General features: G+C 32.4%; 1 protein-coding gene across 1 annotated transcript; it reads right to left on the bottom strand.

Moving 5' to 3' along the window:
• Positions 1-956: 956 nt before the first annotated feature.
• On the bottom strand, positions 957-5,610 carry LOC143066769 (uncharacterized). Its single transcript, XM_076239580.1, has 2 exons — positions 5,472-5,610; positions 957-2,628 (listed from the first exon to the last, which is right to left on the bottom strand). The coding sequence occupies exon 2, from the start codon at positions 2,616-2,618 to the stop codon at positions 957-959; it is 1,662 nt and encodes a 553-aa protein (XP_076095695.1). The 5' UTR covers positions 2,619-2,628; positions 5,472-5,610.
• Positions 5,611-14,056: the final 8,446 nt, after the last annotated feature.

The raw sequence follows: 14,056 nt of genomic DNA, 5'->3' as shown, positions 1-14,056 counted from the left end.
TTCTAGGATTGTCTTTTATTTTCAACTTTCCAAGATATGCTAATTTATGCTTGGATGAGAATCCATTCTACGTCTCGTCAATCCTTACATACGGAGACAAGTTTTTTTAAATCGCCTTACTGGTGAAAGTTCATAGGTCATAATCAATGAAATGTTTTTAAATGGTTTTTTTTTTTTATTAAATAGAATTGTAGAAAAATTAAATATGAGGACCCCCCTAAAAAAAACAAAAAAACACCCACACACCCACACATACACACACACAACAACAGCTGCTTCAGAAAATTTCATTCTCATTTAAATTAGTTTTCTTCTCAAATAGTGGGATAAAACATGACCTGTATATCATTTTCACTTTTAAAACCAAATAGCTAAGTCTAGTTAACGCATTACATTTACTTCTGTATTGGTAAAAGAATAAAACAGTTTTCGTGGGCCCAACAAAATATGCGTTGGTATAATCTTTATCTGGTTCAATCGAGACAAACCGTTACAAAGCAAAATATTTCGAACATTTCGCGAGCAGCAAACTCAAAAGGATCAAAACAGATTAACCACCACATTCATGGGTCAGCTTTGCCTTGAGAATTGCAGCCTTAATGTAAGTTCAATAAAATAAAATGAAGAATTCCTGACACAATATATTGATCAGTCAAAGCATTATTAACGAAGCTCAGTCTGATTCAAACTTGTATGCAGATGAAAACGCTCGTGAATTAATTCAACCAGCAGTGGACGCAACGCTGAAAATAACAGGTTAAGAGTAAATTATCATCGAGGATGAAATTTCTAATATGCACTGACAAAATGGTACATTTGTTACTTTTAATTATATTATATCTTTGATAATAAAAAGACGATATTATACCTCTTAGAAATTAGTTATAAATCATCCAAATGATATTGTTACTTTTTAATATTTGAGCTGAATATAAATACATATTCAGTTTATAAAACTATTCGACAAGATTGTACACGAATGCCGACTCTTCCCAGTTACACACAAATATTACTTTTTTGTCTTTGTTGTAGTGCAACGCACATGATCTGTCGAAATTGGAAGTACTTGAAAGTATGTTTCTACTGCATCCCCCGTCATGCTGTATTGCGATTAGCGTATTCGACTTTGTATCAGTAACAAATACATTTTGGTGATCATCAACCGCGATGCCCCTCAGAACGACTGAAGGTTCCACCGTGTGTTTCCATATTTTCTCACCTGCCATGGAAATACAATTCACAGAAGATTTTAGTGTAAAATAAATCCTATCTTTTGTGGTTGTCAAGTAAAATCCACACTCAATATCTAATGTTTTGAGTACTTTTCCCGTAATATCTGTTATTACAATGTCTCCTAATGTGATAAAGAGTTTATTGTCCTGGTATGATATTCCATAACAGCCGCTATCAAATTTAACTTTCCTCTCGACCGTTTTTTCCTTTATATCTAAAATCTCTATGTAGTTCTTATTTCCATATGTAACAGCAATACGGTCAGTGTCTATGACTGTTAAATCAAACGGTTGGCTAGAACATGGTATGTCACGGATATATTTACCTTTTTCACTATACTCTATAAGTTCTTTCTTTCCGTAATAATTAGCTATCAACATATTTCCATTCGGTAAAATGGTACACCCAGACAGCCCTAAGGAATGATTTTCTTTCTTCACTACAAATTTGTTATTTAACTGGAGACGGACGTTGGCGATGTTTTTCATGTCAGACACTCGAATCTCAATCTGGGCTTGATCTACCTTTGCCTCTTTGAATGGTAGATTGGTTTCAGTCATCTTAACGGATATTTTCCCAAACTGATCTGACTCATTCATTAACGCCGTTATAGATGGATTTAACGTAAAGTTTATTTCATAATTCTGTACAGACTTGATTCTTTCTTTTACGGATTCTACTTCTTTGAAGACTGTTTTATTGATTTGTCGCGTTCCAAGGAAAAGCTGAATGTCGGACGCGAATGATTTCAGTTGCGATGTTTGATCTCTCAGGCAACTTAAGTCCCGTTCTAATTTTATTAAAAGGGTTAGAAGTTTTCTCTCTTCGGATTTACAATCATCGTGCTTTAAGTCTAATTCATGATGTAGCTTTTGTTCTAAATCGGCAAGCTTATTCATTATTCTTGTTCGTGTAGCATCGATTGTATTTTTGATGGTTTTTTTCTGGTCTTCTAACTTCTTCGATGCAGAATCACGATCTGCAATAATTTGTTCAATATTTTGTATTGTCACGGTTAAAGTGTCCTCCAAATCAGCTAATGCAGTTGATTGCTTTGCATTTGCAGCAGCTTTTTCTAAAGGGATGACGTCAGTGCATGTTCTATGATGAGTTGGAACGCAACCTAAACAAACTGCAACATCATGTGTTTTACAATAAAGTTCAAATCGCTTTTCATGATCCTCACAGTTTAGACTAACAGAAATATTTTCTATCTGCCGGTAGTCTTCGGTGGATATAAGCCTATGATTACGTGTTGTTTTAATAGATTTGTGGACTTTCTCACAATCTACACATAATCCCTCTTCACAAGCTGTACACCATTTCTCTGCCTTTTCATTATTTTCCGCATAGCCACATGGACCACAACGTATCAAATCCGACATGGTGTAAAATCTGTAAAATTATACTTGTTTGTATATACTAATAATTAAAAAGACGAAATGTAAAGATATTTTATTTCAATCAGAGGACACATAATGAGCTAAGCAATTTATTACCATGATTTTTTTTTATATATAATTGAGGTACACAAATAATTTTGACAATCATATATAGATATATTGCAAGTTTTATGATATTAAGAAAGTACACTTTTGTTATTAATTTCCTGTCTATTCTGTCATTTATTGTGTTTGATTTTGTAATTTGTGTTCATGTAACACATATTTTTGTCTGAGTGTAAATAAAGAATTGAATTGAATTTGAATTGATATATATAACAAATTAGTTTATGATCTCAAGCCACAGCCAAGCTAAGGTAGATTCACTGTATACCGCCATCTAAGATTATACAATAGCAGTGCACATGACAATTTGCCTTTATCTGGAAATTTTGAGACAGATTTGCAATTTATGTGTAAGAATGTTCATTCATATAAAGAATAATAAGTGATTTACGTGTATTGGAAAATCCAAGATGCACAAACAAATACCAAATATGAGAGTTTTTATAATCCATTTTTCAATGTAGCCATTTATAAATGGCATGACTCATTATATCGGCAGGAATCGTTAAAAGAAATAACATAAAGACAATAGACACAAAGTACCAATATCAAAGTACTTGCAGTTACTGAAAGCTAAAAGTATTAATAAAATAACAAAGGCTTACAAGATGTTTAAAAAAGATAAATTATTCACAAAACTAATATTAATTTGTCTAAAAATATATTTATTGAATCTTTTCTGGTTCTTAAACAAATAATTTGATCTTCTCATGCGTACTCTAATAAATACAATTGTTACAGATTTGTCTCAGCGGTATCAAACACGCCCAAACAGGTAACAAAAATGTTCAGTTTTTGTACTCATTGAGAAGGTCCCCAATCATATTGTATATTTCTTCCGACCAACACGAGCGCCAGCAGTAGTATCGACTTTCCTAACACGTCTAATGAGGTGATATATAACTCTTATGGTAAAATATGTATACTGGAATGATGGTGAAATTTTGCACGACTAGCAGGTCGAAATATAGCACGATGACCTATACTTTTTACTACATGTATATTTTTTGGGGAAAAAGCATGGTAAAATCTTGATTTTGGCAATGTATAAGAAATTCGATATAAGGAAATGTCAACCAATGATGCACCTTAAGCATATGTGTAAACTAGTACTAACAAAGCAGATAATACATAACATATTGTTATAAACAGGCAAATATTCTTAACGGATAACATATGACTTATCTGTACAATATCGATAGTTTTTCAAGTTTATACCATTACATGATTAATCTAAGTATTAATAGTTTCCAATACCTCAAGGTTTTCTTGACTTAAAATGCCAATTTAATTCAGAAATTTTTAAGCTTTTTTACAACTTATTAAAGTCTTATCTTCAAACTTGCATTAAAACTATTATTAAAAATGAAATGGTATAAAATCAACGATTGTTGAAATTATTGTTTTAACACACAAAATTAATTTTGCCTTTTACTTTTTTGTCATTCCACGTTGAAAAAAAGAAGATACATTTTTGATAGAAATTTCTTAACTTCATACCTTTTACCGCATTAAATGTGTGTTCTCCGTCGGAACAACAGTCATCAAATTTGTTTACAAAGTCGTAGACCCGGATGAAAACTGCAGTTTTGATCTCGCATATATTTCCTTTCATTAAACTAGCAGTTGAACATATCTAACTATGAACTGAATATAAACTTAAAAGTGACAGTGTAAAGCAATGCCCTTCCTCCAAACAATTCAAATTAAAGGGCACTAAAAGAACTGAATTTATGAAAATAGGTTTGGAATCCACGTCGTCTTGCTTGAGAAATCAACAGATTTTTGTCGTCAAATATAAATATCTTGCCGGTCGAGTTGTGGTACGACAAAACATCTTTGAATAATTTAATTTTTGAAAAGCTCTTGGCAATCATAACGCTCTGAAACCAATTTCGAATGTCTGATATTTTTATTTGGAGGATACCCCCCATGTGTATTTAAGAACAACAGTTTTGGGATCAAATCCCGAAACATTGCATATATCTGAAATGAGTTTGATTCATTGAATATTTTAGACAATATCAAATCATCAAAAATCAACTAAGCAGGTTCTGCAAAGTCGGTCGACCCTGATGGTACACAGAAACATGTGTACTGTAACTGGAAAAGTTATGTTAAATAGGGGCAACATTTTGCATTGAGACCGCTAAACGAGTTATTAAAAGATTTTTTTTAGTAGGGAGAGTGTTTCACTGATCAAACATAAGATGTCAGACTTTATACATCCCAACTGGACATTACTTTGAATGAATAGAACATATGATACCATTCAAAGTGATATCGGTTGAACTGCTGTAATAATCTAAGGCCTGTTTTTAATTTTGGAAAGCAAGGGTCTGAGGAATGAGGAGCATTATTGTCAAAATTTGTAAATGATTAAAACAGCCGAGCAGATCATTTTTAACATATTCTTTCGAGTAAAAGGGGCTATTTCTGCGCCACTCTCTGAATCCGCCACTGAAAGATACCTACATACCTACCTGGTTCAATACTAGAATAGAATCCATAGATTGCAAGTTTTGTAGAAAATGCCAAAATAAGAACAACCCTGCATGGCGGAGATTCTTAATAACACAATGGTATTTTGTTTCTTTTAATCTAATTGAACCAAAATCGACACTGATATATATTTGTGAAAGAAAATGAAAATTTAGAACAAGGAAGTTAATCGTAAATATAACCTCAGATTTTGTGAAATAAGACGAAAAAAAATGTAAATTTATGTACCGTTTTGCTTCAAAATGACTGCTTTGTATCAAATAGCACTATCTTTGCTGATCAGTATTCAATATTGTTTAGTAACAATTGTTCCCTGCGAATGACATTATCTACTTCGCTTTGTCCAAAGAAGTTTAATAGTCTCGCGATATTACACAAACGTCACATGTGTATCTAGGTAATTGGTAAAAGAGGTAAATTTAAAAAGTTAGATATATGTATTCAATTTCAAAATTGGTACAGACTTTCTATCAATGAACTTACTCATGCGCAGGCTTTCATTGTGCTATATATATTAACTCGATAAAGTACTTTAAAAAAAAGAAAAATCACAAAAATACTAAACTCAGAGGAGAATCCAACCGGAAAGTCCATAATCACATGGCAAAATCAAATGACAAAACACATCAAAAGCGAATGGACAAGAACTGTCATATTCCTGACTTGGTACAGGCATTTTCAAATGTAGAAAATGGTGGATTAAACCTGGTTTTAAAGCGCTAAACCTCTCACTTTATTGACAGTCTCATCAAATTCCGTTATATTTACAATGATGCGTGAACTACACATAATAAATAAAATAGTCAAAATATGGGTACATCAGTCATCATCGTGTCAATTGATCTGTTTGTGTAACAGTAGTTCTACCGTGATTTTGTTTATCAAGCATTGTTGTTATAAAGTCGAATTAGACAAAGGCGGTAGATAGTCTGAGGCAGGGGACATTCTAAACTCATAATTAAGTAGAAAAAAATCTGAAAATGCTATAGCATCAAACGGAAAACGACAAACAAGCCCACAATATACTGAAGGACGCCTCCGGGTGCGGGAATTTCTCGCTACATTGAAGACCTGTTGGTGACCCTCTGCTGTTGTTTTTTATTTGGTCGGGTTGTTGTCTCTTTGACACATTCCCCATTTCCATTCTCAATTTTATGTAATAAACATATAAAGTAACTAAATGTATGACACGCCCAAACCACTTTTATTACATAATCTTGGATTATCTCAGATAAACTAGGATTTTCTCCTAGTTTATTTCAGAAAATCCTAGTTTATTTGAGATAATCTAGGATTATTTATAAATAAAAGTGGTTCAGGCGTGCCATGTGCATATAGATATAAATGTAAGGTTTTCTGTTAATCTACAATTAAGATAAACATGTTGAATCTAATCATGTTCGACCTACTTTCATACATATTCTAAAGCATTCTAATAAAAAGAATTTCAAGAATTCGAAGAAAGAAAGATGTTTATGAATGATATATGGTGGCCGGTTAAGGCCATTTCGCGTTTTTGCGTTTTCATATTCTATAGGGAGAAAACGCGAAGTAAAAAACGCGAAGTCGAAAAGGTGAAATCGATTTCATGTTTTCGCGTTTTCGCGTTTTTACGATATTCATGTTATTATAACATAATATTTTAAATATCATTAGAGACAATACTACAAAGTATAAGTCATTCAGATGATAGTCATATGAATTTCATATCTGTGGTTTACTTTAAATGTTTTAATAAATTCGACAATTCCTTTACATTCTTGTTTCAATACTCAAGTCATTATCTTTTTAAACGTGTCAAAATTTTAAGTTAAGCCACAATGTAAAATATAGGCGGTTTTATTTGTTGTAATTATATTTTGTTTATATACATCTATTGTTTACATGTGTATATTAGTAGATTAATTTTGTTTTAGTCATGTAGTTGATATTGTATTTAGAGAGCCTTATTTATATTACTGAACAAATTTGTATAAAATGCCTTTGAGTATACAATTTGCTTGAAATCATATTTTTGACATTTTAAAATATATTTGTTAATTGACCAGATTCAGTTTCTCTATTTGTTTTGTTAATCTGGTTCTGACCCGGGGAGGATTGTTGTTATTGTCTATCACATTCAATAGTATATCCCTTGTCCCTTGGTGTCTCCTGTAGATGAACAAATTTCCATCTTTGAAAATTTGAAATATTAATAAATGCGTTTAGTAAATATATGGGAAACACATTCTACATTTACATGAATTTTCCATAAATCCAGGTTACTTTTAGTTTAAATTAAAAGAACATGCGACAGGTTTAGGATAGTCCTAAGAGGATCATAAGACATGTCATAAGATATTTTAGTATCTTATAACAGGTCTGAGGATAGCTTCGCGAAACCATCCCAAGTTTTATTTGACAAAAGTCTTATCTCCACAATGTATTAAATTTTAAACTTTTTTCACACAAGCTAATTTAAATATTAAAAATTTTAGATTCACAAAAGGTGCATTAAATGAAAGATTATGTATTTTAAGTAACCATGGCGATAATAATGATTAATTTCATTTATTTTAAAATGTCCAAACTATAACTTTCAGCAAATTGTATATTCAAAGGCATTTTATACAAATGCATCTGTTTATAAATTTGTTCAGTAATTGTCAACAAAGAATGTAAAGAAATTATCTAATTTATGAAAATATTTAGAATACGTCACAGATATGAAATTTATATGACAATCATTTGAATGACTTATACTTTGTAGTCTTGTCTCCAATTATATCTAAAATGTTATGTTATAACATGTATATCATAAAACGCAAAAAGGCGAAATCGGTTTGCAATTTTGCGTTTTCGACTTCACCTTTTCGCGTTTTCGACTTCGCGTTTTCGACTTCGCGTTTTCGCCTTTTCGCGTTTTTGACTTCGCGATTTCGCGTTTTCGTCCTATAGAATATGAAAGGCGAAAACGCGAAATGGCCTTAACCGGTCACCATAATGATACGAATTTGCGTTTTTGAATTGATTTTTGTAATGTTGTCTTCAAACTTTACATATTTCAGGATATAAAGAATGTTCAGGTCGCAACATTGCAGCTGAGGTGCAAAGAAACATTGATTTTAACTCAGACATAGACGAACAAATTTCCGGTTGCGGTGTCTTTTTGGCATGACTGTCTATGGAAGTAATTTGGGCCCCGACGAATGGCGGCGCCCTATAGTGATCAGTCTGTTCGTCCGTCCGTCCGTCCGTAACAAATTGTGTCCACTCTATATCTAGAGAACCATTATGATTTCAAAGTTTATACTTGACATGTATTTTAACCAACACCAGAGGGTGTGTCATAATGTATGTTCAACCTCCTAGGTCAAAGGTCAAGGTCAAAAACTTAGGTTTCAGTTGACAACCCCATGTCCTATATATGGTCCGTCCGTAACAAATTGTGTCCGCTTCATATCTTGAGAACCATTATGATTTCAAAGTTTATACTTGTCATGTATACAAACCAACATCAGAGGGTGTGTCATAATTTATGTACAACTTCCTAGGTCAAAAACTTTGGTTTCAGTTTACAACCCCCATGTCCTATAGTAAGGATCGTGTCCGCTCTGTATCTTGAAAACCATTATGATTTCAAAGTTTATACTTGACATGTATATAAACCAACACCATAGGGTTTGTCATAATTTATGTACGACTTCCAAGGTCAAAGGTCAAGGTCAAAAACTTTGGTATTAGTTGACAAACCCATGTCCTATGGTAAAGATACCAATTTTTTAATGCACAATATTCACAGGGGGGCCCACAGAGATTGCTCCCATCTCAATGATATCTAGTTTCTTCTTAATCACTTTATATATATAGACTGTGTGTTGTCCTCTTCGTGTCTTTCAGTTTTTTTGTTGTAAGGTTGGTGTCCAATTGACATATAAACCACATCCCTTTTTAATAATATTATGCATTTAGTAAAAAATATATGAGATGACATAACTAATTCATAGACGTGTAAACATAACAAAAATTAAAGAAACGAAAAGAATGGGCATACTTATAGTTACATAATTATGTGAATACAAATTGAAGAATGAATCATGACTAAGAAATGGTTTAAATGTATTACATTTGAATAACTAACAAAACAAATATATAAGATTGTATTATAATAATGTAACTTGTCATAATTATCAATATCACGGCCGACACTCGGCTAACCGAGAGATTGGTCGGTTAATCTATATTGAGTATTCGGCTATATGGGCGATTGGTCTGTTAATCGGGTTGGTTATACGTCTGTTTTAAGAGTAAAACGCTTAATTTAATGTTAAACTCTAATAAATATGCAGATTTTTGGCATGTTATAAAAACCAAATAAAAAAAAGAAAAGTGTCTGACAAAATGATATCTATCATAGAACATTTTGCACTTGTAAAAACATTTCTTAGTCTGCGCAGTTTTCAGTAAAACTAAAAGGCGCCGCGCAAGTATGTAGTATTTATGTTTATACGCATAGCAAGTCTGTTAATGGGTTGGACAATTGAAATTGTGTCAGTTAAGAGTTATTTAGCCACGACAATAATTTTGCTACCTATATATTTTCCCCTTGAAAATTAAAGAATGAGATGTTCCTGAGTAAACAAAAATGACAATACGCCGGGTGCCACAGTATCCTAGAAGGAGCATTTTTATTTTGACTTTCTTTGCATTTTATTGAAGGGTGTGTCACTTCAATATAGCGTGATATGGATGGCCTCTGGAATATGCATGAATTTTTTATTGACGTTTTCAATCAGCCTTAATTTTTGTGTCTGTTTGAAGTAGCACGTTCTCAATTCCGACTGAAAGTGTCTTACTAATACAACACAGGGTACATATAACGTGTTCTCGTTTACATATGAAAATGATATTTGTCACTGGACGTTAAACCCTAATTCGTCAGCATCATCCAATTGGTTCTTTTCTTCTATTACTTAATCATATGTTGTTTACAAATCACTCCAAAGAAGTAAACGGAAAGGAGCGAATGCAGCTACATTTGGTTATTTTAAGTTTCAATTCATTTTATTCCGTTTAGTTCCTTTCTACATAAGTGCAGAGGAGAACTATAGTTGTCTATGGTGGCTGGTGAAGTCCATTTCGCGTTTTCGCGATTTCGCCTTTCATATTCTATAGGGCGAAAACGCGAAATCGCGAAAAGGCGAAATCGCGAAGTCGAAAACGCGAAGTCGAAAACTCGAAAACAAGAAGTCGAAAACGAGAAATGGGTTTCGCGTTTTCGACTTCGCAATTTCGCCTTTTTTCCATATAGAATATGTAAGGCGAAAACGCTAAAGCGCTAAAACGCAAAATGGCATTAAAAATATAAAACAACACGTTTAATAATTTATTGCGTTAACCTGCCACCATAGTTGTCCGCATGTAAACTTCTAGAATTTGTCACCAATATAAGTGCATCGCAATCCGTTACTGTTTCAACAGCCATCGGTGTTTCATGTGTGTATTCTTAAACAAGTATTATTTTTCACTCGTTTTTAGCAATGTATCACTCTCGACTGTCCTTATATATTATTCTATATTCTGCGTTTCCATCCAGATTCTCGTGTATACCATGAGGGTCCGGATTGGGGGTATTGTTTATTTCTGTATTCTTTAAATTGTTATGTCATTTTTTTCTACATTTTATTTATCTTACTCATTATTCTTTCTTTATTTTTCATATTTTGTCATCCCAATATATTTTACTTACGGATGTTTAGTTACATTACGACCTTTATCTCTGATTTATATACTGGTTACCAATGTAGATGACAAATGTGTGTCATTCATGACAATTTAACAGAATCAACATGATATATGCGATCATTCTTGGATGAAATTAATATTACTTTAACATTACACTTTTTGAAACCATTTTTATCAATTTTCAATTTCATGTGTTGTTTCCGTATATGTTATGTTTCATTGCTCATGTGTTGTTTTCGTATATTTTAGCCGCTCGTCTTGAGCCTACTCATTTGATTCGATAACACCCCATATAGCAATAAAATTATACTTTTATTGCCATTCATAACTCTTAACAGACCAATTAACAGACCGGGTTTTATACATCCGACCCATTAACAGACCAGGTTTTAAATAAAGATTGATTTATGTCACCAAAATACAGATTTTCGTGTAAATTTTTCACACAATGATATCAATATGGTTAACAAACATAATGCCTTTCTTTTTTCGATGTTAAAAATATTGAATGCAAGTAAATTTAACAAATGTGTCATTTTGTGTACATTTTATGTGTGTAAAATGTGTATAAATTTATTGATGAGTAACCCGCCTTTTCATTTTATAGATCGTACATCGAAGCTAGAAAAATGATAATTACACCACTGAATTCAGTACATTGAATTGTTTTGTTAGACATGAATACTTTTTATGATGAAAATATATTTAAAAAGTTATACAATGAAACATGCTGAACTTTCAATGATTTTCTCGATAACACCTGATTAACAGACTTTAGCCAACCCGATTAACAGACCAACCGCCGATATAGCCGCATACTCAATATAGATTAACCGACCAATCTCTCGGTTAGCCGAGTGTCGGCCGTGAATATGGCCTTGTACATCAACTTGTCATGCAATGTGAAAAAGGTCGTTTACATAAATATACTTTAAAAAGCAAATAGAATCATATTCAAAACAGTGTAGCTGTGGTCATTGATTGACGACCTTAAATTATCCCATTGACTGGGACAGATTATATAGGTGAACGCTTGTCTGTAACGAAAATTGCTCACTACTTACGTATTATAGAATTTAAACTGTAGGGTCACCAAAGGTTCTTAACGCCTTTAATATTAAAATAATACGAAAAATTAATCAGGAATAACTTTATGTTTTGATTTATATTAGTGATATAAATCAAAACATCGTGTTATTCCTGATTAGTTTTTCTAATTTCTTTATTTTGGTGTTGAGAACCTTTTGTGACCCCACAGTTTAAGTGTCTTTAACAAGTACATAGTGAGCAGCGGTCGTTACAGACAAACGTTCACATAATCTGCCCCAGTCAATGGGATAATTTAAGGTGTCAATCAATGGCCACAGCTACACTGTTTTGAATATGATTCTAGTAGTACCAGGATTATGATTTAATACGCCAGACACGCGTTTCGTCTATATAAGACGCATTAGTGACGCTCAGATCAAAATAGCTGTAAAGCCAAACAAGTACAAAGTTGAAGAGCATTGAGGACCTAAAATTAAAAGAAATTGTGCCAAATACGGCTAAAGTAATCTATTCCTGGGATAAGAAAATCCTTATTTTTTTCGAAAAATTCAAAGTTTTGTTACAGGAAATTTATAAAAATGACCACATAATTGATATTGAACAAAGAACAAAGAACATGAATTAATTTCATACATAATTTTGAATATGCGATAAAACATTTTTGATCGTCAGTGGCAGTTATTTGATAAATATTCACTACAAGACAAAATGTAGTGTCTTCATTTTTAATCGATTTTAAAACCATATAAAAATCAATTATATTCAGTTATACAAACTTCTATAAAGGCCAACAAGAAATAGATTCGACCATAAACTTTGTAGACATGCATTAAGGTTATTATAAATAAAGACGACAGTAGTTCGAACACTGTTCGAAATTCATAAATCGATAGAGAAAAAACATCCGAGTTACAAACTTAAACTGAGGGAAATGCATCAAATATTAGAGAACTACGTCACAACAGAAACACATCATTAAAATGTAACACACACAGAAACGAACTATAATATAATATAATAATAACAATGGCCATTTCCCTGACTTGGTACAGGGCATTTTAAGATAAAAATGGTGGATTGAACCTGGTTTTGTGGCATGCCACACCTCTCGCTTTAATGGCAATGTTAATTATAATGTTAAAATGACAACATTACATGAAAATATTTATTTTATAAAAAGGTAAATGGACATCCATCTTAAAAAATGCATGAAGGTGTCCTTTAATGGTCAGCATCCTAGCAATAGTTGGTCAAGTTAACATGGAAATCACTTTTTTATTCTTAAGTACCCAATAAATATAGAGTTAATCTGTTATACCTAGCCCTGTGACTTTGCTGAAAAATGTACATATTTATCATTGAGTTGCTTAGTATTAAGTAGTACTGATTCAGGGAATTTCCACTGTCCATTTATTTCTACAAAATGTATTTACATTTGACAGTGACTTTCTTCAAATACTTTTTTGTGTTATTGACTTTGCTATTTTACTCACTGTTTACAAAATACCTTGTATGTCATAGTGTACAAAGTTACCATTTTTTTACTGTAGGTTTTGCTGTGTGCATGTTTATTCCACATTGGCTTGATGTATATGGGTGAACTGAGATCACACAAAACATGTTTAACCATGTCACATTTGTGTGCCTGTCCCAAGTCATGAACCTCTAGCGTTTGTTGGTCTTGTTTTTTTTTAATTTTTATTTCAATTGGATTCATATGTATTTTTTTTAGTTAAGTTTGGAGTGCATTTTGTTCAACTAGTATACATTATATTTTAAAGACCAGCTGGAGCCTGCCTCTGTGTACATTATAATTCTGAATGCATTGAAGACCCATTGGTGGTCTTGAGCTGTTTTCTGTTCTTTTTTTATTATTATTGTTTTGTCAAATTCCGCCTTTCCATTCTCTGTTTTATACTGTATGCTGAAACTAATTGTTGAGGACTAGAATAAAGGTTCAACTATGCACAGTAGTTTATGTTTTAGGCACTACAAGACTCATGACTGATGCAAATTCATGGGAACTTTTTGCACAAGTC

The sequence above is a fragment of the Mytilus galloprovincialis genome, chromosome 3 (genome assembly GCF_965363235.1).
Source record: "Mytilus galloprovincialis chromosome 3, xbMytGall1.hap1.1, whole genome shotgun sequence".
Lineage (NCBI taxonomy): Eukaryota > Metazoa > Mollusca > Bivalvia > Mytilida > Mytilidae > Mytilus > Mytilus galloprovincialis.
The sequence above is the reverse complement of the archived record's forward strand: the minus strand, read 5'-3'. Positions and strand labels throughout refer to the sequence as shown.